This window comes from Gymnoscopelus braueri, assembly GCF_963280865.1.
Source record: "Gymnoscopelus braueri genome assembly, chromosome: 5".
Classification (NCBI taxonomy): Eukaryota; Metazoa; Chordata; class Actinopteri; order Myctophiformes; family Myctophidae; genus Gymnoscopelus; species Gymnoscopelus braueri.
In genome coordinates this window covers 41453972-41480337 of record NC_137606.1, presented here as the reverse complement: position 1 = coordinate 41480337, position 26366 = coordinate 41453972, and the positions used below count along the sequence as shown (strand labels likewise).

The window sequence follows — 26366 nt, the reverse complement described above, 5'->3', positions numbered from 1 at the left end:
ATTTATCGCAAAATCAGCCAAATGGTGCAGATTATGCAGGGGTAATCTTTTTGCCAAAATGGCGTATAATCGCATATTTCTGCACAAACTTCCCGCATATTTCGCAACTTTTCGCATATTTCGAATTAAGCTTTCCGCATATTTCGCACTTTTCTGAATATTTCGCATATTTCGCAACTACCCGCAATTTCACCACATAAACTCACATACAAAACCCTCATTTGTCATTCAAAATCTAGGATTTTAGCCCGCATAATAGGATTTTTGCCCGCGTTTTCCTGGAGGGTCTGAATTTAGTGTCAAAGTGGTCACACTGATATATTAACTTTTAACTTTTAATTATTATTATTATAATTGAACTATTAATTTTGCTGTTGGGGGACCCCCTGGAACCACCCCAAGGACCCAAGGAGGGGGGGGGGGGTCCCCGGCCGTTATATTATACCTCTATGGTCCCCGGACCCCAAGTTTGAGAACAACTCTGCCTCAGGGAAGAAGAAGACGTCATGCTCATGCTGGTGGTGTACTACTGAGTAGAACGCATGCGCAAGGAGTTCCTGAAAGTGATGGCGACCGTCCAGCCTTGTATTGACGGTGGTGAAGCTTCAGCAGCAGACAGAGCAACACAGGGCTGCATGCCATGGCTGGAAACAACCGTCTAGAACACATCGGCGATTAAAAAGCTATTTATCTCCGAAGCGTCACGTCTTGTCGTTTAGCCCTGGTTTGTTTGCACGGAAGGAAAGGAAGGAAGGAAGGAAGGAAGGAAGGAAGGATCCGCTTCTGAGCCGCTGCCACTCCAGTCCGCACTCTACGGTTGTCAAGAAGACCCGGAGGAAGAGAAGAGAAGAGAGAGAGGAGAAAAAGAACAGCTCCCATCTCGCGTTATAAACTATTAAGCTAGGTTAGCATTAGGCTAGCTGCTGCTTCAATGTTCCTCCTCCTCCCCCGTTGACTTGGCTGGGGTTGTTTTAGCTTTGGCTATTACGCTAAGCTAAGGCTAGCTGTCCATATCGGCGGTGCTGAAACTGCAGGGCAGGCTGCTTATCTGATCGTCTCGGTGTGTGACTGTGTGTGTGTGTGTGTGTGTGTGTGTGTGTGTGTGTGTGTGCGCGGAGGGGAAAAGCTCCGCAGGCTGGTTCGTCCCCCACTGTGAGACTGACTGCTGCTGCCGACCGACTGACGAGGTAAGCGGCTAACGACGTGCTGGTTGTCTGCCTCTCTGGTGGTTAATGGGGGAATGCTATGTCTGAAGGGAAATTAAACTTTTTTTTTTTGCTAAAGTCAACATTGGCTAATTGGGTGTAACATTATGCGTCAGCTAGCGTTTAGGACATTTAAACACACACACACACACACACACACACACACACACACACACACACGTAAACATTAGGTCTGGACTGTCTACCTACAGTACGAGCCAGTAACTAAATACCATATGATGACAACATAACATGGTGGCTGTGGCTGCTCTTCTCTCACACTGGCAAATAACCCAATTCAGTCAAAGCTACAGTATATTATGGATCATGATCATAACTGGTGGATGGATATTGGTTGCACCCAAGAAAGACAGGGTCGAGGTTCACTACTTTAGCCAGAGCAGCCAGCTAACAAGTTAGCCAGGCCCATATCATCATCTCTTTACTTAATGAATTGAATACACAGACAGGACCGCAATGGAAACGAGCCCCCAGGGCTTTTTGTGTTATCCTTTTAACAATCTTTATAAACCGCACCTCTGTACAATCGACAAACTGTTTATAAAGTATTCAATGCATCATCACAGGAGGAAAGGTTCTGAAGTCAACATATGTTTGGTTTGTAATGACAGTTAGAATAGTCACAGGAAAGCATGTCTCCACATTTGGTCTCTTAACAGGGTTGATGATGATTGATGGATGAACACTTACACAAAAGTAAAGCCTTGATTTTTAAATCCTTATCATCACCAAGGCCATCTATGCTGTTCCAACTCATGACACTTGACAGTGTAAACATGTTGTCTTGTCTGTATACCCTTGTGTGATTCAGTCCCAGGTGTCCCCTCACTGCCTGCAAAATGAAATCCATAACTGAAAAACAGTTGGTTTCAGGTTACTGGCTGCTATCTAAAGTGACAGTCAAATGTGACCTGAGTTGACAATCGGAGCAAAAACAGATGTGGTGCTAATTTGGATAGATACTATTTTGCTTGTCTCACTGAAACAAAAGTACTGCGCAGTAATGAGTGAATTCTCATTCATCCACAGCAGATGGGGGGAATGAGTTACAAAGCTTAAAGATTCTAATGCTATGATTAGTATTGCTACCCGTGCTTGTGTTTTTATCTTTGGGGAGATAAAAGCAGCCACTGTAGACAATTACAGTTGATTCAAAGGTGGACTATGCAATTCATATTTAATAAATTGACTTTGTTTATGATATGCCCCCCAAAGCCTGTGGCTCCTCACGTCTACAGGAAAATTGTCATCATTAGAGTATAATCCTGAAATCCTCCACCTTCTGTTTAGTTTACCCCAGGGGCCAAAGGTGTGTGACCCCACTCCCTGCACCTACTTGACAAGCCTTAATACCGTTCACTGCCACCAGACACAATAACGGTTTAGGGCTGCAACGGTCGATTATTTTCTTAGCAATTATTCTATCGATTACATTTTTGAATAGTAGAATAATACAAAAATAACAGATCTACAAGCTCACAACGCATAAAATCATGACGCGTTGTGAACTTATAGAGCCGCCATTGTCGCTATATTTGAAATATTTGGACATTTTGTTTTAACTTTCCCCCTATAATGACATGTCCAAAATATGTATAGATTATTAAGCAATTATTTTCTTAAGCTATCGATTATAGCTTTTTGAATAATGGATTAAATTGATTATGTTTTGCACCCCTATACCAGTGTGTGACTTGTAGGCCTAATGCCAGTCGAAGCAGCCTGTCACCACCACCACCACCCTCATCTAAAGCCAGTCAGTAATACTAGGCTAATCTCTTGCTGCACTTCTACTGTAGCAGTAGCTCTCCTGAATCTCCAGTTCATTGGCCGTAAACTGACTTTGTTTAAGCTTAAGCAGGAGGGGGAGTGGCTACAGCCAACAGATAAGCCAGATCACTGCAAGGTTTAGGGGCGCATGCGCTACGTCATAATTAAGTTCAAGGACATATGTTCCGTTTCCCCCGGCGCTTTGCTCCTTGGGACACGTTTGTTCTCCAGTCAACATAGTGGTGTTGACTGTTGAGTAGCTTTTTGATTCGTTAGTATTTTGTTTTTAATCAGTGCTTGTCGGCAGCATCACCCTCCCTCCCCACACACACACTCCCCCTCCTCTGGATCTACTCGCAGCACTATGCTTGACTTGAGCTTGTAGATTCTTCATAATCTTCCGACATGTGCTTGAACGAATAAAGCATGAAGATGCCAGTCACTCAAGGCTAACCTTTTGAGACGTACTATGTGTGTAAATGCAGCCGAAATACTAGCTGTATTATATTGACTGAAAACTTGGGCTGGGAATGGCATTATATTGACACTCGAATATCACAATCACGTTTGACTGAATAACTAGATACTGATGGTAATGTGGGGATGTTTATACACAAGAACATTTTGAGAAACAATCGTTAGTAATGTGCACTTGATGACCAAACGGATAGTGTTTGGTTAGGTAGTGTGTTCATTTTGATCAGCTGGTACAGTGTAATAAGTTCAGAAAATTGTAGCCTATCTGTGAAAGCATCTGTGTCATTTTAGATTTTTGCCTCGGCTATAAAAAAAATAGCAGATATACAAGATCACAGCGCGTCACTTCGTGCCGCGCTGCGAGCTTGTACATCTGCTATTTTTTGGAACATTTTAGAAAGAAATTGGAAGTGTGGTTAAGGCCAGGAAAAGACAACATTAGGAGTGCAGCAGTTAAGCTCACAATGTATCGTGATGTGACACGTTGTGAGCTTGTAGATCAGCTATTTTGGGGGATAAAAATGTAATACGGCTTAATTATTTGACCACACTAATCGATACTGTATATGTTAATTATCCAAAGACCTTGCTTCTCTATTATCCGATTAATCAAAAAAGTAATTGTAATCGATAGAATAATTGCTAAGAAGATATTTGATAGTTGTAGACCTAGACAACATTAACACTATCTATTATAATCAACGTTCCAGATGATTATCTAGTTTAATCATGATATATCAATATATTGCCCTGCACAATTGTGTTATATTCCCTCTTGTCTCCTGTCATACAGTACTTTTCCATTTCTCTTTGCACACAAAGAAGTGAAAGAAAATCCATTTTCAGTTGGCAAAGGTGTTTCCAGGCAAATGTGCTAGAGTTACTCACTCTTACCTGACTAATGACAGTCTCTGGCACATTTACATTTACTTTCCATCCAACTACTGGTGAACAAAGTTGCTGGTAGGGGAGCTAGAAAATGTAAGGGAAAATATAATGTCATTTAACTTTGTTAACCCATTAGGAATGCATCTGTGTGTCATTTTTTGATTTCTTTGGCTATTCAAAAATAGCAGATATACAAGCTCATAGCGCGGCACTTGGTGTCGCACTATGAGCTTGTAGATCTGCTATTTTTTGAAGAATTGTGAATATGTGTGCAAATCTTTGAATATAATATATATATATTTTTTAAATTATGTTGCTACTGTATAATATCAGTGGTTCTCAAACGTTTTCATGTCAAGGACCACCCAAAACGATATGTATTTGGCCGCGGACATCTCAAAATATTTTGTTCCAGGGACCCCCCAGAAGCAAAGATTTGAGTTAAAAATGTTCGCTTTAAAAATATATATATTCAAAGATTTGCACACATTTTCACGGTTTAAAAAAAAAGTTGCAGATCTACAAGTTCATAGTGTGGCGCTCGGTGCACTCGGTGCCGCGCTATGTATATCTGCTAAATAAATCTTAAAATGACACAGATGCGTTCCCGGTCTTAATGGGTTAAACCTGGTTTCAAATCGGTAGGCCGAGGCTACAAAAGAGTGTTGTGAAGGAGGTTGTGTTGTCTAGACTAGAGGCTACAGGCTACTAGACTGCATGAACACTAGTAGTGTTTTGTCTGACACAGACCATGGCAAAAAGGATAGCAAAAACCCCCAAAGATTTGCCAAACCTAAATGTCATTTGTTGGAGACAACGATCATATTTACTTTAGCTTTCCAATCATAAAGAGTAGGATTTTTAGATGCAATTTCTCAAAATGGCTAGGGAAGGATTTTTCACATGTAAAAAACGTTTAAAACCCAGTGAGCCTAATTTATTTTAATAATAACATAAATAAAACAAAAAGCCTTCCAGTGCTTAATTAAACCTGGGCACGTATGGATTTCCAATAGAGCCATTTTTCATGGAAGCCCACTGTTACTTGCCGACTGCTGCTGTCTTTTAGGAATTGGTCTGGTCCCATGGATAGATAGATAGGCTAAATCATGTGTTTGCTCTGCAGTTCATTATCTATTTATATGTTGCATCATACAAAATGAATCCTCCCAGAATGGAATGACTGCAATGGGCAAACTGAGAGCTAAACCCTTATTTAGACTCGTTTACGCACTGGTGTCGCACACCGAAAATAGACGATCTACAAGCTCACAACGTATGGCAGCATGATGCATTGTGAGCTTGTAGATCTGCTATTTTTGGTGCATGACACAGTGCGCAACAATACAGTATGTTCTTCTGTATATCAAGCCCTTTATAACCCTTGGTCACCCTTTGGTGAATCGGGGCATTTTCAGGACAGGCTGGTAGCTCAAATTAAGCCTTATAGCTAAGGTTGAGAAGTAACAGTCAACCGTTACGAATGCTCATGCGATTTTATAGTGCAGTGGAATAAATGAACGTGTATTAATAATCATGAAACCATAGAAACTGCAGTTTATCCTCGTCCAATCTGGGAACCCATCGCCAAATAAAGAGGAAAAACAGCGCCCTCTGCTGTTTTTTACTCTTTCACTTGGCTCTGGGCCGAGCTGAACGGAGCACCCGTGCGCAAGGAAACCGGGGTTTTGGTCTGCCCTCAGCGCTCCACTTCCGGTGGTGCGCTTATGTTTTCATTCCCACTAACAATATTTCTACACGGAACACTAACACCACTTCTCCCAGAGAACATGGCTCGTTTTGGTTATAAGCCCACTTGTTTCTATGATGAAAGAGCAAGTTAAAATGTGAATATCTTTCCGTGGTTTTGTCTACTCCAAGGACGCTATTGTTAAATGAGTTTCGGTTTGTTTTCAGTGGGAAGGGAGCGCAGAGACCGTAAATCCCGTCCACTACATTTGATTGGGTAAAGCGCGGCCTGCTTCCTGATCTGAAGGCACGCCCACTTGTAAGCTAACGCGCACACGTTCTGAACGGGGCTCTCGACAGATTCAGTAGCGTAGTTCTGAATCTGTTCTTGAGAGATTAATCCTCGTCAGACTATAATTCATCAATACATACAAAATACATTAAAATCTATGATCGTTGCATGATTGCATCCCTAGTAGTTGGAATGAAAAACCTGCTCACCCTCGTCCCTATAAGGCACGTTTGAAGACATGTGGCCTCGCTGATTTCATTTTAACCCGTCAAGACCGGGAAATAATCTTTAGATTTCTTTGACTATTAAAAAAATTGCAGATATAGCGCTGATATGGCACCGAGTGCCGCGCTATAAGCTTGTAGATCTGCTGTTTTTGGCAAAATCTTGAAGATTTGTGCAAATCTTTGAATATATATATTTTTAAAGCAAACATTTGTAACTCAAATCTGTGCTTCTGGACATAAAAAGTTTGAGAACCACTGATATTATTATAGCAACATATATATATTTTTTTAACGTTTAGGATTTAGAAGAATCCCCAGAAGCAAAGATTTGCGTTACAAATGTTTGCTTTAAAAATATATATATATATTCAAGGATTTGACAGATTTTTAAAAAAATGGAGCAGATCTACAAGCTTGTAGCGCGACACTCGGTGCCGCGCTATGAGCATGTATATCTGCTATTTTTGAATAGCCAAAGATATTCCAAAAATGACACACCGATGCGTTCCCGGTCTTAATGGGTTAACCAAGGCCTAATGACACGCACCGGTACCCCTCTTAATCATGACACGTGTACCACACAGGCCTTTAGCATCGACTGTTCTGTTAATAATCTCTTAACGTGTCCTTGTAGGAGTACCTCTTCAGTGGTGTGAATGAGGGAAACATGGCAGACCACACACCACCTCTGGAGTCCGGCCAGCTTCTCAGCCCTGAACTCCCTCTCCTGGCCTCACCACCGCCCCCATCCATGGTCAATGGAGAGGGCCCCCAACAGGTAGGCTTTACCACTTTCTCCCGGGGTCCCTGTTTTGGACGTGTCATTATATACTGTTGGTGTGTCATTATAGCCAAAATAGCCGATCTTCAAGCTCACAAGGCAAGCTTGTAGATCGGCTGTATTCGCCACGTGACACCGTCGGACGATGATTCGAAGTATAGACCCCTTAACAGACGACGTCACACTGGTTGCAAGCGTCATACTGGTTGCAAATGAAACCCATTCTATCAGGTCTCGCTAGGACGCGCAGCCCTGGCCAACACACAAGAGGGGGTTGGGGTGTGCTGAAACCAGCGCACCCCGAAACAACAGGTTGAGAATTGATTGCATGAAACAATCACCTGAGTGTGCGTCCAGTCTCAATGTTGGTAAACAAATAATTGGTCTATAGCATTTGGTCTTAAGGGGTTAAAACTCTTCACTACATCACACACTTGATTTGTAAAGATACCTGCAAACGGAAATTAAATTGATTGAATAAATTGCCTTGTTCGGTTGAAAGAAGTACTAGGCCTGGTCCTGTTATATTTGTGTTAGAGGTGGTGTTAAGTGCTTGGCTCAACCTAAAGTGAAAAAATGCATTCTCATTTTTTTCCCCAGTTGGAATCTGTCTGGAGTTTAGCATTGATTTAGGGCAGACAAATATGTTGAATTTATTTTGCACTCAAAGGATGAAACCACAGAATATTTCCAAAGCACAGTTTGTCAGTCTTTCTGTCAATTTTCACACCATGCTGATGCTGAACATAACATGTTGACATTGAGAGGTGTCTGCCAGACAGACTGGGGCTAATTTATACTACAAAAAGCAAATGCACACTCACACAGAAAATAACATGTACATTTATTTTCTCATTGCATTGAAAGTACTGTAGGGGTGCACAATTACTCAAAAATAATCCAAAATTGTTATTTTTAGTTTTCACTAATATATAATAATATATGATATTTGCCAGTTGATTCATGACATCCATTTTGTCAGCTGTCAGCAGCGTGCTCTCATCTCTTCACCATTACACCAGGATCAATAACTTGTCTCTCCAATCAGGCTCACAGAGGAACAATAAAATCAGTGATGAAATTACATGCGACAGTATTTGACCAAAGACATGACACTGAGAAGCACAATGAGCAGCAAAGGCATTATTATTTTAAATTATTAATGCTTATTAAAGTATTTTCTTTCCCACCATAAGTCAGTGATCAGTAATCACCAATAACCGTGATTTAATAATCGTGATTACAATATACCGCAAAAATAATCTGGAAGATTCTCATTGCATTTGCGGTATCTGAACAAATTTGTCCACCCTGTTTGTACGCCTAGATTGTCCCAGAGTCTAGTGTGGGTGTGATGTGTTGGGCCAATGTAAATGAGCCACCTCTGGGGAATTACACGTGAAACCTGATGCCTTTTTGGAGGCCCGTCCGCTTCAGGTGTGAACTAGAAATGCTCGCTGCCTTCGGAGAGTTCCAGAGTGTAACTCTGTACCGAGAGCATTCGCTCTGTGATGCTCTGTCCGCTTGATCGCCTCTGCAGAGTAGATTTGAGGTGACAGGTGCTTGTTGACTATCAGCCCTCACTCTGTCTGTCGTTTTTGTCCTGATACTAGCTGTCAACCGTCTGAGTTAAAGATAGAAGGTGATGCCTCCCCGTTCATCTCCCTTCGGTCTCTGGCCGAGATTGAGTGGCCATGACAAGCCTGGGTGATTTCCCTGTCATTTTGACGCTCATCACTTTGATTTGCTTAACGCATTAAATCCGGGGACGTGTCCGTGTCATTTTAGATTTCTTTGGCTATTCAAAACACGGCAGATATACAATCATTGCGTGGCACTCGCTATTTTTAAAAAATCTTGAAAACGTGTGCAAATATTTGAATATAAATATATTTTTTAGACTCAAATCTTTGCTTCTGGGGGTCCCTGGAATAAAATATTTGATATCAGTGGTTCTAAAAGTTTATATATTAAAAAAATAATATAATCAAAGAATTGCACATTTTCAAGATTTTTCAAAAATAGCCAAATTGCCAAAGAAATCTAAAATGACAGAGATGCGTTCCCGGTTTGAATGGGTTAAGTGTCCGTGACTGCCTAGGGGGGCGGCACGGCACCCACAGTGGGGGGAGTGTCTTTTTCCACTATTTCCCTCTCCTGTGACTCGCGTTTGCACAGATAAGGCTCTCACTAATATTAGCATTGCCACAACAAACAGCGCTCTCCAACTGCCCTGTCGCCTTCCACACGGTGGAAATTCCCCACCTCCGAATGGCCTTTGTTCATGTAGTGATCAAATTGTGCCTGTTGTGTTGCTTTGTGACGGCTGGTGTTCCTGCATGGAATGTAGAAACCTTATCATCTCACTGTGGTCACGTGACCCTTCGCCTACATAAATGGTCTGCATTTCTGTAGGGCCTTCGAAGTGCTTAACAATGTGTGTCGCGTTCTCACATTCACACACCGAAGGCAGTGGCAACATGCATCGGGAGCAGTTAGGGGTTCAGTCAGTGTCTTGCTTAAGGACACGGGAGATCAAACCAGGAACCTTATGGTTCCCATATGGCCACTCTACATCTTGAGTCACTGTCGCCCGCCCCCAGGCCCCATGTACCTATCAAAGTTTATTGGGAACTTAAAAAAAAAGAAAAGTCGAGCGCTCTTCTTCCCTGCCGTGTACTATTACTTCACTTGCTGCTCGGGGCCAATTACATGCTGCGTATATTTACAAGGGTCGTCATAACTCGACGAGGCTTCTGATGAGGACTGGAGGAACAATACATTTTTCTAAACGCAATGTTTTTATCGACTTAGTTGGTTTGTGAGTTTACTGCTCCGGGTTGGCGGAGAGTCTTTATTGGCACCACCAGATAAAATGGCATCTCTGATTTAGGCTGCAAGCTTTTCACTGCTGATTGCAGGATGTGTACATGATTATGGGTTTTGTTTTCACGGCCCGACCTCAGAAGCTACAAGAAGAACCGGCAGGTATACCTGACTTTGAGCACCCACCTGGCCCTTGTCCGAGGTCTTGGGAGGGTCTTGTGTGTGTGTGTTCGAGTAGGCGTGTGAATGTGGTGACAGCTGGGGAGTGAGGAGTAGGGACCACCGGAGGGCTCTGGCCCCTGACAGAGTGATGCAGCACTGTAGTGACAGTGAAGAGGATTCACAGCGATGGCTGACCCCTCCATCTTTAACCCATTAAGACCGGGAAAGCATCTGTCATTTTAGATTTTAACCACTTTAACCATTATCTTATACTTTGGCTATTCAAAAATAGCAGATCTACAAGCTCATAGTGTGGCACAGAGTGCCGCGCTATGGACTTTTTTGCAAATCTTTCTATATATATATATATATATATATATATATATATATATATATATATATATTTATTTATATATTTATATTTAAAGCGAACATTTGTAACCCAAATCTTTGCGTCTGGTGGATTCTACAAATGTCTTCTAAATCCTAACAGTTTTTTGAAAAACGTTTGTTGCTACAATCAGTGGTTCTCAAACTTTTTCATGTCAAGGACCCCGAAAATGATATGAATTTTGACTGCGGACCAGGGACCTTTTGCTTTAAAAAATAAAATAATAATATATATATATATATATATATATATATATATATATATATATATATATATATATATATATATATATATATATACTGTATATTCGAGCTTGTATATCTGCTATTTTTGAATAGCCAAAGTATAAAATAATGGTTGTGCGTTTTGAGCTAGTAGATCTGCTAATTTTGAAGTGGCTACCCAGACAGATGTGTTCCCAGGTTTAATGGGTTAAGCTTTTTTAGCAGGGGCACAGTGCAAGGACACCTCATTCTTTGTATGTATGTAAGTAGGTCGGAGAGGCTTATTGTCGGTATCAGCCGAGAACGCGGGAGTCTATCCCCCGTTACAATGCGCTAGCGGCTAGACCCCTGGGAGATGGATTGCTGAGGTGGAGCGCCACACCTACCATCAGCTCCCAGTACTTGCTGCACAACTTGCCGCACCCAAGCCGTGCTACTCATACGCTGAGTTGGCGGTGCCCCGGGATCGACCCCATGATGACCTTGTGGTCCAAAAGCGAGAGCTCTACTGTCTGAGCCTATCCATACACTAATTCATCTCTTTGTACCTGGTGCAGCCTCTGGTTGCCGGCTGCTAGTGATGTGCATATCGATACTTGTATCGATATATCGATCGAAATATCGATATTTGTTTATTTATTTATTTTTTAAATGTAAGCCCTAATTTTGTAGAAACCACAACCGTGGCGGGCGGTAATGCAGCATAGCATACTGGTGCGCCAGTATATGTTTTATTTATATATATATATATATATATATATATATATATATATATATATATATATATATATATATATATATATATATATAAAATTCTTATTATATAAGAATATATATTTATATTATATAATATATAAATTATATATAAATATATTATTGATTGATTGATGTAATATGATATATTAAATATAACGTATATATTTATTATTTAATATATAAATATTCTTATATATTTTATATATAAAAAAAATGACATACAAAAAAATATATACTTCCGGTTCCGTTTCCGGTAGCAGATCTACAAGCTCATAGTGTAGCACAGAGTGCCGGACTTTTTTGCAAATCTTTCGATATATATATATATATATATATTTGTTTTAAAAGTGAACATTTGTAACCCAAAGCTTTGCGTCTGGGGATTCTACAAATGTCTTCTAAATGTTATATTAAATATATGAATATAACATATATTATATTATCTATTTATTATCTATTATATAAATATTCTTATATATTTTATATATAAAAAAAATTACACACAAAAAAATATATACTTCCGGTTCCGTTTCCGGTAGCAGATCTACAAGCTCATAGTGTGGCACAGAGTGCTGCGCTATGACTATGACGCTATGACTTTTTTTCAAATCTTTCAATATATATATATATATATATATTTTTAAAGCGAACATATATTTGTTCTTGCGCTATATTTATTATCTAATTAATATATAAATATTCTTATATATTTTATATATTAAAAAAATGGCACACAAAAAAATATATACTTCCGGTCCCGGTATCGGTATCGGTATTAGAAAATCGGCCCCAAAAATATCGGTATCGAATTGAAATAATGTTGTATCGGCACATCACTACCGGCTGCATGATTTGGACTAAAATGATGATCAGTTATTTTGCAGAATATTGTAATCACCATTAGTTATGATTGACGTGATTATGGCTTATCAGTGTCATATCTCTGGCCAAATGGTCTGTAATGGCCTCTGTGATTGTATTGTTCCTCTGTCAGCCTGATGGATGGTGGAGATGGGTTGTACAGTGTTGTGGTTATCAATCCTTGTTTAATGGTGAGGAGACAAAGCTGAGGTGCAGCAGCTGGCCAGTTGAGAAGTTTCACGATTATATTAATTGTGAAACATAATGAAGAGTTTTGTTTTATTTAGATCAGTTGTGCAGCCCTACGTCATGGCGAGAAAGCTTTGCCAAGGGGGTCATTACTTGAGATAATTGCTTTTTTTTAGATGACTTTGGCCATGGCATGATTCACTGTTTCCATCCATTTAATCCTCTCCCAGACCAACATTTCTCCTGCTCTGGCCTTTTAGTTTGTGAGCGAGTTGGAAACTGATGAATCCGTCTGTTTGTCAATACTTGTGTATACTAATGGATTAGTTACCGAGCTGTTTCCCCCGGCTGGTATGGCCCCCAATGCCCTTTTACACTTGGAACTGATGTATACGACAGGAATGTCATTGTTTCGTCTGTGTGTGTGTGTGCATTTGCATTAGTTGTCCAACGTTGTGGACCGATTTGTCTCTGTCTCGCTTCATGTAAAGCTCTCGTCTTGACACTCGTTGCACATTAGCCAAGTCAAGAGTCTTAAATCCCCAGCGTGGGAGATTCTGTCAAGGGCAATGAAAATAACATTGTGACAGATTGCTAGCAGGTGCAAGTTGTTTTCTACCCAATTATGGAAAACATCTTTCAGGCAATCGGTATATTTGGTACAGCCTTGCTCTGTGCTGCTGTTCCGTGAGCAATCCCACTGTGAGGAGCATTCAACCGACCAGTGGAACTCTCGGGAGGGCGTGGCACGCTCCTGTCACTCCCTAGACTTTGTGTGTCACAAGCCACCCACTAGGAGATGAGACTTTGCACCTGGACCCCTATAGGTCCAGTGGTTCCTATGTCCAGGTATGTCTTGGGATTTTGACTGACAACCACACATTATTTCTTACAATACACAACAACACAAAAAGTGATGAATTCTTTTTTAATGCACTATATCAGTACTTTGTCATTATCTAGTACAGATGCAAATTATATATCCTAAAAATTCTATATTTTAAAAACTTTCAACCTGGCGTCCCTATTTTGCGCATTGTATTTCTTTTGCAATTTTTGATTTTATTTGATTCAAAATGTATTTATTTCATTTATTGTTTTACCCCTTTTTCTCACAAATGTAGTCGTTATGCCAATTGATTCCTCCCCACACACGTGTGCTGTCACTGCTGTTGTATCCTTCTGACTCACCTGCCAGTGAGGAGCCTCCACCGGGAGTACGAAGAGCCCTCGTCCTATTCCTTCCGCCCAACACTCCTTGCTTACAGGTGCCGCCCCAGCCCCTGGGTTACGTACAGTGACAAATATCACCCGGGCCAATTGTGTTCGTGTAGACCATCAACTGGCGGCCCGCGGGCCAATTTCGGCCCGCGGGGAGTTGTCTTGTGAACCAGGAACACATTCCATATTCCAAAAAATATATGATTATCTTGAATGGTTGGTTGTACAGGATGGCCATTTTGAAAGTTTTTCATAACCGTTAACCAAAACTCATTAATTTAAAAAAAAATTAACATTGCAAAAAAATTTAACATTGCAAAAAAATTAACATTGCAAATTACACTGTGATGAGTCATCACAGTGTAATTTGCAATGTTAATTTTTTTGCAATGTTAAATTTTTTTGCAATGTTAATTTTTTTTAAATTTTTTTCTTATTTCCACACAACTCCTTTATGCTATATTAATGACATAGTTAAATATTGAAAATGGGTGGATTTCCCCTTTAATGGTTAATAATTAAGGGGAAATTGTGTGCTATAGTACAGCATGGTGTCCATTGTTATGTGCTACAGGTCCTATAGGACGACCATATTCTGTCCATTTTGGTGACATACTGCGTCATACTGAATTTATGCATTTTGATGTTGAGAGGATAATATCTGTGCCAGACCTTAATACTGCACAGGCTTTGATTTTGGATTTGAGAAAATAGAAAGTAGGCATTTCAATTTAAAAAAGAACGTGGGTTTCTTCATATAATTGGTCCTCACTATGCTTATTATTCTTTATTCTTTATTCGGATCCCCATTAGCTTCCGCTGCCTGGTCTTCCTGGGGTCCACATAAAACATCACAACATAAAACAACATACAATATACATACAAACAACAACTGACACTCGTCAGTCCAAAACTAAGCTACATTAAAATGCCAATGATATAGACACTACAGGAACATTGGTTAAACATCATGTACAAAAACATATTGATCATTCTAATTGTGTGATCTCTCTCATTAATATGTTTAATAGATTTTTTGGAATATATATTTGCTCTTAATTCGTTTAATATTTGCGGATAATGAGTTCCATTGTTGGGTGGCTCTATAAATAACTGTTTTTTTTAAGTACTTCTGACTTTGGTTTTGGAAGTTCCAAATACCCTGAGCTTACCTGTCTTGTTTGATATCTATGTTTTAGACCTGCATTAAGTAATTGTATTATAAGATTGGACCATTCATTTTCTGTCTACTTTCTGTCTATTTTCTGTCTAGAGAGAGAGAGAGAGAGCACACTCTTATGTTGCGTTTCATGAACCATTAGTTGTCAGTTAGAGCATCTTGACATCCAGCCTGTGATGCTATTGGGTGATTGTCCACTCAAAACTCAAAAATAGGTAGCTACCATGCCATCTCCCTAATTTTTTTACAAATTGAGGGAGATGGCATGTAATGGACATACTCAAAAATCTTGTTTTTGTCAAGCTTACAACGCGTCACTTTGTGACGCGTTGTAAGCTTGTAGATCAGCTATTTCGGCTATTTTTACATTTAAAATCATTAAATGTTATTTGTCATATCTGCCCTGTGCAATTTGATTACGAAGCCTAAAAGGCAAACAGAAATTAATCTTTTCATATTTTCCAATGTTCAATGCCAAACAATTAAATCGTTAATCGCAATTATTTGAGTGACAATTAAACGTCAACTTAAATTTGTAATCGTGGCGGCCCTAATTGTGTGTGCTAGGAAAAAGGCTTGAGCCAGACCGTTACCCGAGAGCTGGCAGCATACTGAATCCATAGGATGTTGTGCATAATAGTTGCAGGTTGAATAGTGACCTACTGTCTGCCACGGAGTTGGCCGCTGCTGCTGCTGTGTTTTATTACCCCAGAGAACAGGGCTGCTGCTGTGCACATTCACGGCTGTTAGGCTCTGACGTCCCTCCCTCGCCGGTGACTCAAGGGCTCAGGTTTCTCACTATTTGTTCCTCTTTAATTGTTTACCGTGCGCTGATGTGGCACGGCAGCTGGGCGGACGGGAAACTACAGGAAGCCAGTGACGTGTGTGGAGGAGTGCTACCGACGTAGGAGCCTAGGCAGGAACTAATTCTCTCTCTCTCTCTCTCTCTCTCTCTGTCTCTCTCTCTCCCCCCCCCCCCCCCCCCCCGATGACACAAGCTGAGTTAATGCAGAAGTCATTTAGAGCAATTTAATGAAGATAATTTGAAAAGAAATAAAGCCTGCTGGCTGCCCAGCTTTGGGTGAAAGGTGGAGAGAAGGCGGGGGTCACGATTATATTGTGCGATGTGGACACAATGTAACGCCAAGGAGTGAACCGCAAGCTTGTTAGTGGCTGGAAATGTTTAACTTTGTCAAAACATACACCTGCCTTTTAGCCTGCTGACTGTATCTCTAAGGTTTCGGATTGCTTCGTTTTCTTTTACCAGATTGATCTCTCTCTATATCCGTCTCTAATTTTACATTTGATTCTTTTCAATCATTGGTTTATGTATTGTAGAGTGACAACCAGAGTGATATTCTGATCAGAAGTCTGATTTAGTGATTTCAGTACAAAAAACGACCCTAGGAATCCAGACACATTGCTGAAATGTGTGATTGATTGAGGAAGTAAAAAAATAAAGATGAGTGCAAATATTAATTCCATTTATGGTCTGACTGTTATACATTATATATGACTTTAACACCCTAAATACTTTGTTGACAGTAGTCCCCCAGGGGTCTATACTACTCACCCTCCTTTTCAAGTTGTGAACTTGTAGATCTGTTATTTTTGCTAATGTTTGCCCCAGAATAGGCACACTAGTCTGCTTCATGTGGTTAAAAGAAGTAACTTATTTTTATCTACAATCTACGTTCTGTGGAAATTACCATTTTCACCGGTGAGCTTTGAATGGTTTTATCTCAAAAACCCACTTGGGGACTATGGTAACAAAACACGTTGAAAGAATTTAGATTTCTTTTCAGAGATGAATCTAAAAATGCAGAATTTTTGCTGGCTTTATTGCTGGTTGTTGTGGACTGGCAGATCAAACACACCGAATTGCCACCGTTTAAAAAGGGTCCGAATTACTTCAGACTTTTCTTCTGATTGCAGCATGCTGGAATACTTCTACCATTGGTTCTCAAAGTGGGGTCTGGGGACCCTCAGGGGTCCTGGGGGGGGGCTCCCCAGCTAAATTAGTTAATATAGCGTCACAATCATTTTAACCACTTTAACCATATTTTATACTTTGGCTGTTCAAAAATAGCAGATATACAAGCTCATAGCTTGTAGATCTGTTATATTTGAAAAATCCCTGGCACTAAATATTTTTGAGATGGGGGTCCGCAGCCAAATACATATAATTTTGGGGGTCCTTGACAGGAAAAAGTTTGAGAACTACTGTACTATACTACTAACATTAGTGTCTGTGGACACAGAGATGTGGGAGCATTCTGCCCCTCCCACACCCACTCACGAGTATAGAAATAGACCGACTGCTCTAATATGCAAGTTTTAATACAGTGGTTGTCAAAACCTTTTTAATTTCAAGGACCCAATAACTTTGAGACCATACAAATGGAACCCACATGGACCTTTACACGGGTCCATTTGGGTGCATTTGGAACCCCCCCAAGGAACCCTGAGGGTCCCTGGACCCCACTGTTCTAATCAAATTAACCCATTAAAACCGGGAAAGCATCCGTGTCATTTTAGATTTGAGCTAAAAAAAAAGCATTATTTTATGCTTTGGCTTTTCAAAAATAGAAGATCTACAAGCTCATAGCGCTTCACTTCGTGCCGCGCTACGTGCTTGTAGATCTGCTATTTTTGAGAAATTGTGCAAATCTTAATATATATATGCAGTATATATGTTACAGGGAAATTGCCATTCCAGGGAAATTGAAAAAGGGGCGCTCATTTTCACCCCCCCCCCAGGCAATTCTGTAGAACCAACACTAGAGGGCAATGCAAGCCACACTAGACTAGAACGTCTATGCAACGTGCATAGACGTGCATAGACATGAACGTGCACGCGCACACACGCACGCACGTGCGCACACACGCTCAGCGGCCAAAAACTCACATAATTTTCAGGGTCCTTGACATGAAAAACTTTGAGCACCACTGATAGTAACATACGTTTTTCAAACTGTTTGGACTTTGAAGGCAATTGTAGAATTGGCCTCAGGTCTTAATGGGTTAAATATGGATTTTAACCAAATATTCTTTGGCTGGTGGCAGTGAAAAACCCTGCGCTACGTTTTCTCTGGTTTACTTGATTAGACTAATAGAAGCTGCCCACATTAAGCCGCACCGCTTCCTGTTTTGTATGTTTGCATGCAATCTGGTAACCATCGCCAAATGAAAAAACGGCGCCCTCTGCTGTTTTTGACTATCTCACTTGGCTCTGGGAGGAAGTCGACGTAGCACACCTACACAAGGAAACCGGGGTTTTGGTCTGCCTTCAGCCTTTCACTTGCGGTGGTGCGACTATGTTTTCATTCCCACTAACAATATTTCTACACGGAACACTAACACCACTTCTCCCAGAGAACATGGATCGTTTTGGTTATACGCCCACTTGTTTCTATGATGAAAGAGCAAGTTAAAATGTGAATATCTATCTTTCCGTGGTTTTGTCTGCTCCGAGGACGCTATTGTTAAATGAGTTTCGGTTTGTTTCGAGTGGGGAAGGATCGGCGGACACGTAAATCCCGCCCACTACATTTGATTGAGTAAAGCGCGGCCTGCTTCCTGATCTGAAGGCACGCCCACTTGTAGGCCAGTGCGTACGCGATATGACGAACCCCCCTGACACATTCAAACGCAGAGCAGAATCTGTTCTTGAGAGATTAGTTTGCATGTAACCACAGCTTAATTGTCAAAAACTGGAAGACGTGAAACTAGAAATGCCTTCTTAATCCAAATCCTCTCCCCATTGTTAACCTTGACAATGGGGGAGGAATCCAGGACAACTGCAGTCAACAGCAGAATGGCTATTTGAAACCATTTAGCTGTCACAGAAAAAAGGGGGCAGCAATTTGTTGCTTTTAGGTGTAACGTTATGTAGACCAGTGTCTATCAACCTTTTTTGTGCCAAGGCACACCTGGCATAGCCAAAAAATCCCAGGGCACACCTAGATATACGGTATATATATATATATATAATTATATATATATATATATATATACGGTATATCTATATACACACACTAGGGGTGTGCCGATACGATACGATATTGGGCACACAACTTCAATACGATTTCGATACGATACGCACTTTTTTATCATGAAAATATATGGGGGAGAAAAAAGCAAATGCAAACAAATATTTCTGTTTTTGCATTATTCAGACATGCAAACTTGTAGCTTTTCAGCTTCCACTAGCCGTTTTGAATCCAAATAGGGCAATAGTGTGACACCTGACCCGAAAAAAAACCAGCATTTTGTCACCCTTTTCACCTCGGGGCTGTTTGCATGCCTGATTATTATTATTGTTTAAAAAAAAAAAAAAAAAGTTTTTTTTTTTTTTTTTTCAAAAAGATTTTTTTTCAAACCTCCTTCAAACGGCGCGGCACACCTCAGCAGTAGCCCCGGCCCAAAATTGGGACGTTTGCCAGGGTTGATAAACACTGATGTAGACACTAGCCTGCACCCACAAGGGAAGACATTTCTCTATGGAAACCTTTACATTAATTTCAAGGCAATTTCAATGCATGCATTTATGTATGTGTGACTGTCACACAGTATATATGTTACAGGTAAATTGGCATTCCAGGTAAATTTGAAAAGGGGCGCTTGTTTTCACCGCCCCCCAGGCAATTCTGTAGAACCAACGCTAGAGGGCAATGCAAGCCAGACATGAGTCCCACACCACACACACACGCATGCGCACAAACGAGCATGCACGCGCACACACACCCGCGCGCGCCGACTAGCAGACCATCGGCCGGTCGGCGCGGGCACTCGCGCCTGGAGGCGCTCAGGCGCGCCTCCTTGGCCTCAAGGTCTGCTGAGTCGGCGCGCCTCCGTCATGGTCCAAAACTATACTTAATCGGCGAAAAAAAGTAGTCCGCGGTTGTTTGAAAAAGTACCACAAGCGGGAGTCAAACCCAGACTCCCAGTGGTAGTCCAATGATTATCGAAGTGCGCCACTGAGGCCGGTGCTGAGATTGGGGTATTCGGGCTGTATTAGAATGTGACGTCCTAACTATTCTAATCGTTAGCTATTATACAAAGCTAGCAGCTAATGTAAACTGAGAGCTGGCTAGGCTAGAGCACTATAGCTTCTTGGTTGCTATGTTGTTGTTGTCGTCGTCGTCGTCCTCGCATCAAAGCCCCGCCTCGCAGCCCCGGCCCGCGCCTAAAAACAAGCGCTCCCCTTCCAATTTCCCTGGAATGCCAATTTACCTGTGACATGTACATGCACACGCATGCACGCACGCACGCACGCATACGCACACACATACAAGGGGACGGGGTACAACGGATCAAACTAATTGATTATAAAAGATGATCACAATGCAACAGTTTCGCTATTTTCTCTATTTGTTTTAAGCATATAGAGCTTAAAGGAGCACTTCACCCAACTTAACTTCATATAATTGCTCCTTACTAATTCTCATTAGAAGATGGCACAATTTCCATCTACTGTATGGACCGTTCAGAAACCTGCCTACCAATGACATCATTGATGGGGATTCCAAGCTAATAGAAACTACAGTCTTTCTCTAACTGGAAAGTTAGCGTGCTGAAATGGAATCCATTGTTCTTGCATTAATAAAAAAGAAATGTAACAATAACATTTCTAACGCGATCCGCCATTGCAGAGTGATCGCCCGTCGAAAATGGCTCGTTTTCACCACGGTAAAAATATATGGAGATATGGAGCTTTTTCTCAAGATCCTATTGTGGGAGTGGACGGGAGTTAGGTTTTTTGGACAGGATTCACATCCGTCCATTCCATTTTACAGGGTCCGCGGATCATTCCAAAGTTGCATTAGAGCTCCCCATGTGGAAAAAAAAGGCTTTTTGTCAACGGGGGGGGGGGGGGGGGGGGGACGGGATTCACTGTTTCTGCAGTGAAATGTCAGCAGCACTAGGCATAGGCCAACACCTATGTTGCACATGAACTCTGCAGCCGCACTGAGGCCACTGCTGGACAGCATCCCAGCCCAAACTTTAGTAACGTAACTAATAATTGGGCCGCGCGACCCGGAAATGACCGTAATAATCCTAAAACGGGAGCAAAAAAAAAAAAAAAAGGCCCACCGGGTATATGCCCTGTATGCCAAATGGCCAGTCCGCCCCTGGCCAATGTGCACACGTTTTGATGACCGTCCCGACAGATTCAGATTGCGAAGCTCTGAATCTGTTCTTGAGAGATTACCCGTAGATCTATGGTTATGGAACTCAACGCATGTATTTGCAAAATCGTAGATCTCCGGTTTTGGCACTCAATGTGTTAGAATGACCAAAGTGGCCCTTTAAACATAATGGTGTCCCCGATTTATTAGTAATTATTTCTAGGCTTGAGTACTTCATAAGTACTTTGTAATCATACATAATTATCAATTGAATACACACACACATACACAAAATTCACAGAAAAGCATAGATTTTGTCACTAAAAAGAAATTCAATTCGTAGATGTATAAAATATATTTAAAAAAACGTAAATTCAATTATTTTATTAATATAAAAAGTAATCATTAGAATAATCAGTAAGACAATAATCGATAGTTGCAGCACTAGTTTAGACCAAGCCCCCAGAACAGAGAGGGAGAAGTCAAGCGCTAAAGTCATGGTGGCCGATTCTGGTACTGCAGCTTAACATAGCTGGTGGCAGATACATGAACAAGCTAAAACGGTTTTGACCAATGGGCTCGACTGAGCCCATTGATGAGCTCGTGCACGAGCTTGCGCACGGGGTTGCACATGGAGGTGACACTACTTCGCAAGTGCGCATGCGAGTCGACGTGAAACGACGCGGAGGAGTGCCACGATGTCACCGTCAACAAACACGGAAGAAGGGGTAAGAAGGGAGCAGCAACTCCATAGTGAATGAGCAGGGATCTCCGGTTACCACTCTAGTTCTTTTTATACCTCTATGGTTTAGATATTTGGTTGTCTCCGTTCTTTTTATACCTCTATGGTTTAGATATTTAGATAACTTGACACAACTATTAGTCAGAGAGCATGTCAAATGAAAGTTTCTGAATCTCGCTGCTCTTTCTGTTCTAAAGAGTAAGATATAACTAGGCAACTACGCACAGACTGGGTGGGAATCTCAGGATTTGCCTACCAAAAATGTTCACCATGATTTCATCTCATATTGAGTCACAGCGGTTGTATGGGGCTAATTGGAGCACTATGACTGCACTCTGAGCTGACTGACATTCACAGAATGTGCACTGTGGTTTTCTTAACACATCGGGTGCCAAACACGGTCTGAACCGTGTTTGCGCAGAGTAGCGGTCCGGTGCCGAACACGGTCCAGACCGTGAAATATGTCTTTTTGTTTTTTTCGTTTTTCTCCACACGGGCGGGGCTAGAGCAGCTCTGGGAGTACCCATTGTGATCTTGAGAAGGATAGGCCAGATAGATCACCGGAAAAACAAAAACATGGCTCCCATCCACTTCCTGTCTATTTCCTTCTTTAAAACACCTATATCTCCGAATCTGTTTCCGGTGGGGAAAACCGGTCATGCGCGATGCGCGATCCCCCCCCATTGTAACTCGCGAGTGAAATGTTATCGTTCCAGGCTGTAGCCAGGGTCATCGCGCAACATGAATGGATGTTTTTTTTTACATGGATTTGCTCCTCGTGGAGTCTAGAGCTTTAAACAGCAAAGCGCAGTCAATGGGGAGAATGCTGGCACCCAACGTAAGTTGTTATGAAAAAATGCTGGCACCTGATGTGTTAAGTCAGGTAATTGAAGGTGAAGACTGAAAGTCTTCGAAAAAGTTTTGTAGTGTATACCTGCCTTAAGCAATCCTCCCAAAAGCCTTAAGGAATGCTTCCAGGCTTTGAGTGATAGAAGGTGAAGACATTTTCATAGACCTGACCACTTATTTCTCTCGCAAAATTTGGCAACCCATTTTTCACTCTCACTTTCACTGCAAAGCGGTGGAAAAAGATCAGATCTACAAGCATACAGCTTGTCTCGCGCAGGATTGGGCACATGTGGAAACATACCGACGTGTTCACGTGTTGCGCTTTTGTCAGCGACGTGGAGACAGAGGCTTCAGTGGTTCATATAGGCTATCCATGTTTCACTGAAGAGTTTAATGTGACGCTACAGATCGTGCTGTTTTACACGCTTTTTTTAATAAATATTTTACATACAGGATCTGCAGTTACCATTACAAGTTAGCCTATAATGTTTCTGCCTGCCTGCAACAACATATAATGTGAGCTCACTGAGAAGAGTGGATAGGTATTTAAAAGACAATGGAATCCCCCGCTGTGCCCCGCAGCACGGGGGAGAAGGTGTTGGGATCGTCTGAAGCCAGAGGGGGAGACACTGGCCAATGGAATAGCAGGAAACGAACGGTCATTATGATATTAACTCAGGCTGTGTATGGGATGGGCTGACGGCCGTCGCGGGAGTGTTAAGCGATCGTCCCAAAAGCATTAACTCATTTACTGCCAATAACGCATATATGCGTTCTATTGAATACATCACTTGCCTGCCAATAACGCATAAATGCGTTCTATTAAAAAAAAAAAAAAAAAAAAAAAAAAATTTTTTTTTTCTTTTTTTTTTTCGTTTTTTTCTTATTTTTAGACCCAAAGACCAAGGAGATATGATATATCAAAGATTTAAACTCCTATCCACTTCCTTGTTAACTTAAAACTTAAAAAATCTGTATCTCGGCTCCTGAGTACTTTTTGTTTTTCAATTAAAAATCTCTGGCAGCCAACAGCTAAAAATCTGAAATAACTCTGGCAGAAATACAGTTAAGGAATGCTTTGGGTGAACAATGGACAGATATTAACGGAATATTACATAACATTACTTACTCCCTCAGCTTGCCGTTTCATGTCTGTCTACAGTAAACATCTTACCAATTCGCGATTTGCGAGTGGGCTTGTTTGCCGGGGGAAGAACTCCCGAGTGACACGTATGGGATTCTTGATGCCAGCCTCTGAGCTGTGTGATCAAACTCCAGAATTTTCGCCACCTTGTCTCTACTCACATCTGCGAAAAGTATTAATAGAAGGTGTATGTATGGCATTGCGTTCTGTGAATGGGAGTGAGTCTGAGCTGGCGGGGGGGGGGGCAGAGCAAGAGGAGGAGGACAAGAGGAGACTGTAGTGTAGTCATATATTTCAGCCTCCGTAGCTGCGTGGGTCTCTCAGCCGCGTCTCGTCATTGTCGTTGTGGGCGGAAAAGAGGGAGAAAAAAGGCAGAACAAAGGACTCCCCCAGAAGGCTACAGAAGCCTATTTTTACCAGCTTGCAAAGCACGCTGGTCTAAGAAGAGACTTGAGTCTAGTCAACACTTTCTCAACACTTTTTCATCATTGGCTGTCCTTTAAAGGATCTACACCATGATTTTTTATTTATTTTTTATATTTAATATATTGTTTATGTCCTTCAAACGTTTTTCAAAAGGGTTGAGCCTAAATCAAGCCTCAGATACTCATTCCAACTAACTTCTCTCTGGCTTATAAAGCACTTTCACCTGCAATACCACATTGAGCCAGTTTGTATGCATGTTATCTCCCGGTTCTGTGTGGAAAAAGGAAAAAAAAGGGAAAAAAAACACACAAAAAAACGATTATTTTTTTATGTTGGAAAAACGGGAGGGATTGTTTCGCTTGTGACGTCACGTGCGGGGGCAAATCAGTTTGGCCTGTTTTGAGACCAATTTACATAAAACCTCAGATATGCTGTGAAAGCCTGAGTGCTCAAACTGGGGTATTTTGGGGGATAGAAGAGAGGTAGGGGAGACCAAAAACATACAAAAAAGAAGGAAAATTCATGGTGTAGTCCCTTTACTTTCCCATACTCTGAACTCCGAAGCTATGGTACTAGACACGCCTATCGCCTCTATGGCAGTGTTGCCAGATTCTGCGAGAGAAATAAGCAACAGGTCCAAGCCAATGGGGAGCCACTAGCAGTGTTGCCAGATTCTGCGAGACAAATCAGAGAAAACAGAAAGCAAGCTGGTATACATGACTGAGCCATGTCTTGTTTATTTATTTTTTTCTGTGCCGGCTCGCTTTCTCCAGCTGTGCTGTTAACAGCCACTGGCGGAATGCTTCCGAAATCAACCACGTTAATGTACAAGGCAGTCACTCCCGAGAGCACACGCAGTCGCCGCTGAGAGAGGCAAGGAGGAAACTGAATAAAAAAATGAAGTAGACCCCCAACCTCCAGCCCCCCACCACTCCCAGACTACCTGATTTGCTTTTCCTGAGGCTTCGTCCTCTTCTAAGCTGCGGTCCCTCCTGTGACGGCGCGGTGTGGTGCGGACATCACCGGGCTTATTTGTTGAAGGGGTTGCCGGGGAGACTGGCTGTGTGGGAAGGCTGCGTTTTGGAGCCCGGAGGAGGGAGGGAGGGTGTGAGTAAGCGAGCGAGAGAGAGAGAGAGAGAGACAGAGAGAGCCGTCTGCCGCTGCAGAGAGCAACCATCGCCGCGGAGCAGACGAGGAGCTGAGCCAGGCTCTGTAAACATGGGCTCCGTGCCACAACACGTTCCGTGAATGCCGCCGCCAGTCAGCCACCACGCAGGAACTGAACCCCGTCCTTGTCCTCCTGCCCCCCTGCACCATCACCACTACCACCACACGCTCCGTCAGCCTTCCTGGACACTTTGTGCCAGAGTCCGTGGAAAGCGGGGTGAGCAGCAGTATCGAGAGGTTGAACCCGGGGCAGATGTGGCTGCGCGGCAGGGTCATGTGGTTTCTCATGAGGGCTGGTTGAAGAAGTGAAAGAGGGCGGGGGGGGGACGAGGGTCTGTCGGACCCAGGAGCACCCCTGGTCCTTGTTTCGCTGTGACTGCATGACCAGCCGCATCTGAATGAGAAAAAAGCTATGCGGGCAACAGTAAGTAAGCAGAGAGATTATTTAAAAAATCTGTTTTACAGTTATCTCTTTTTTGTTTTGGTTTCATTGTCTACTGTATATCGAGGAGCGGCACATCATTGATGTCTTATTGGCTGCTTAGTGCACGTTAAACTGGAGAAGAGGCGGACAAAATGAAAACAAAGGCATTTTCTTCACGTGGGGGGGGTAGGGGGAGAGATGAGAGAAAGAGAAAAAGAGGCGTGACTTTGATTCAATCAGACCTCCCTCTCCTACACCTCACCCCCCCTCGCTCACGACACCTGCACGCTGTACACTCGCGACCGCGTCTCTTGTGTGGGTGT

General features: G+C 42.0%; 1 protein-coding gene across 2 annotated transcripts in view; it reads left to right on the top strand.

Moving 5' to 3' along the window:
* The first annotated feature begins 1136 nt into the window (after nucleotides 1-1136).
* The window catches only part of fndc3a (fibronectin type III domain containing 3A), a 111361-nt gene continuing 86131 nt past the window's right edge, over nucleotides 1137-26366 (top strand). Inside the window, exons 1-2 of one of the 2 annotated variants that reach the window (XM_080428413.1) lie at nucleotides 1137-1188; nucleotides 7202-7347. In XM_080428413.1, the coding sequence (XP_080284539.1) occupies nucleotides 7237-7347 (111 nt within the window). In that variant the 5' untranslated portion in view covers nucleotides 1137-1188; nucleotides 7202-7236. Of the gene's footprint in view, nucleotides 1189-7201; nucleotides 7348-25631; nucleotides 26044-26366 lie in introns of those variants that run through there. The other variant, XM_080428414.1, reaches the window with a different exon arrangement.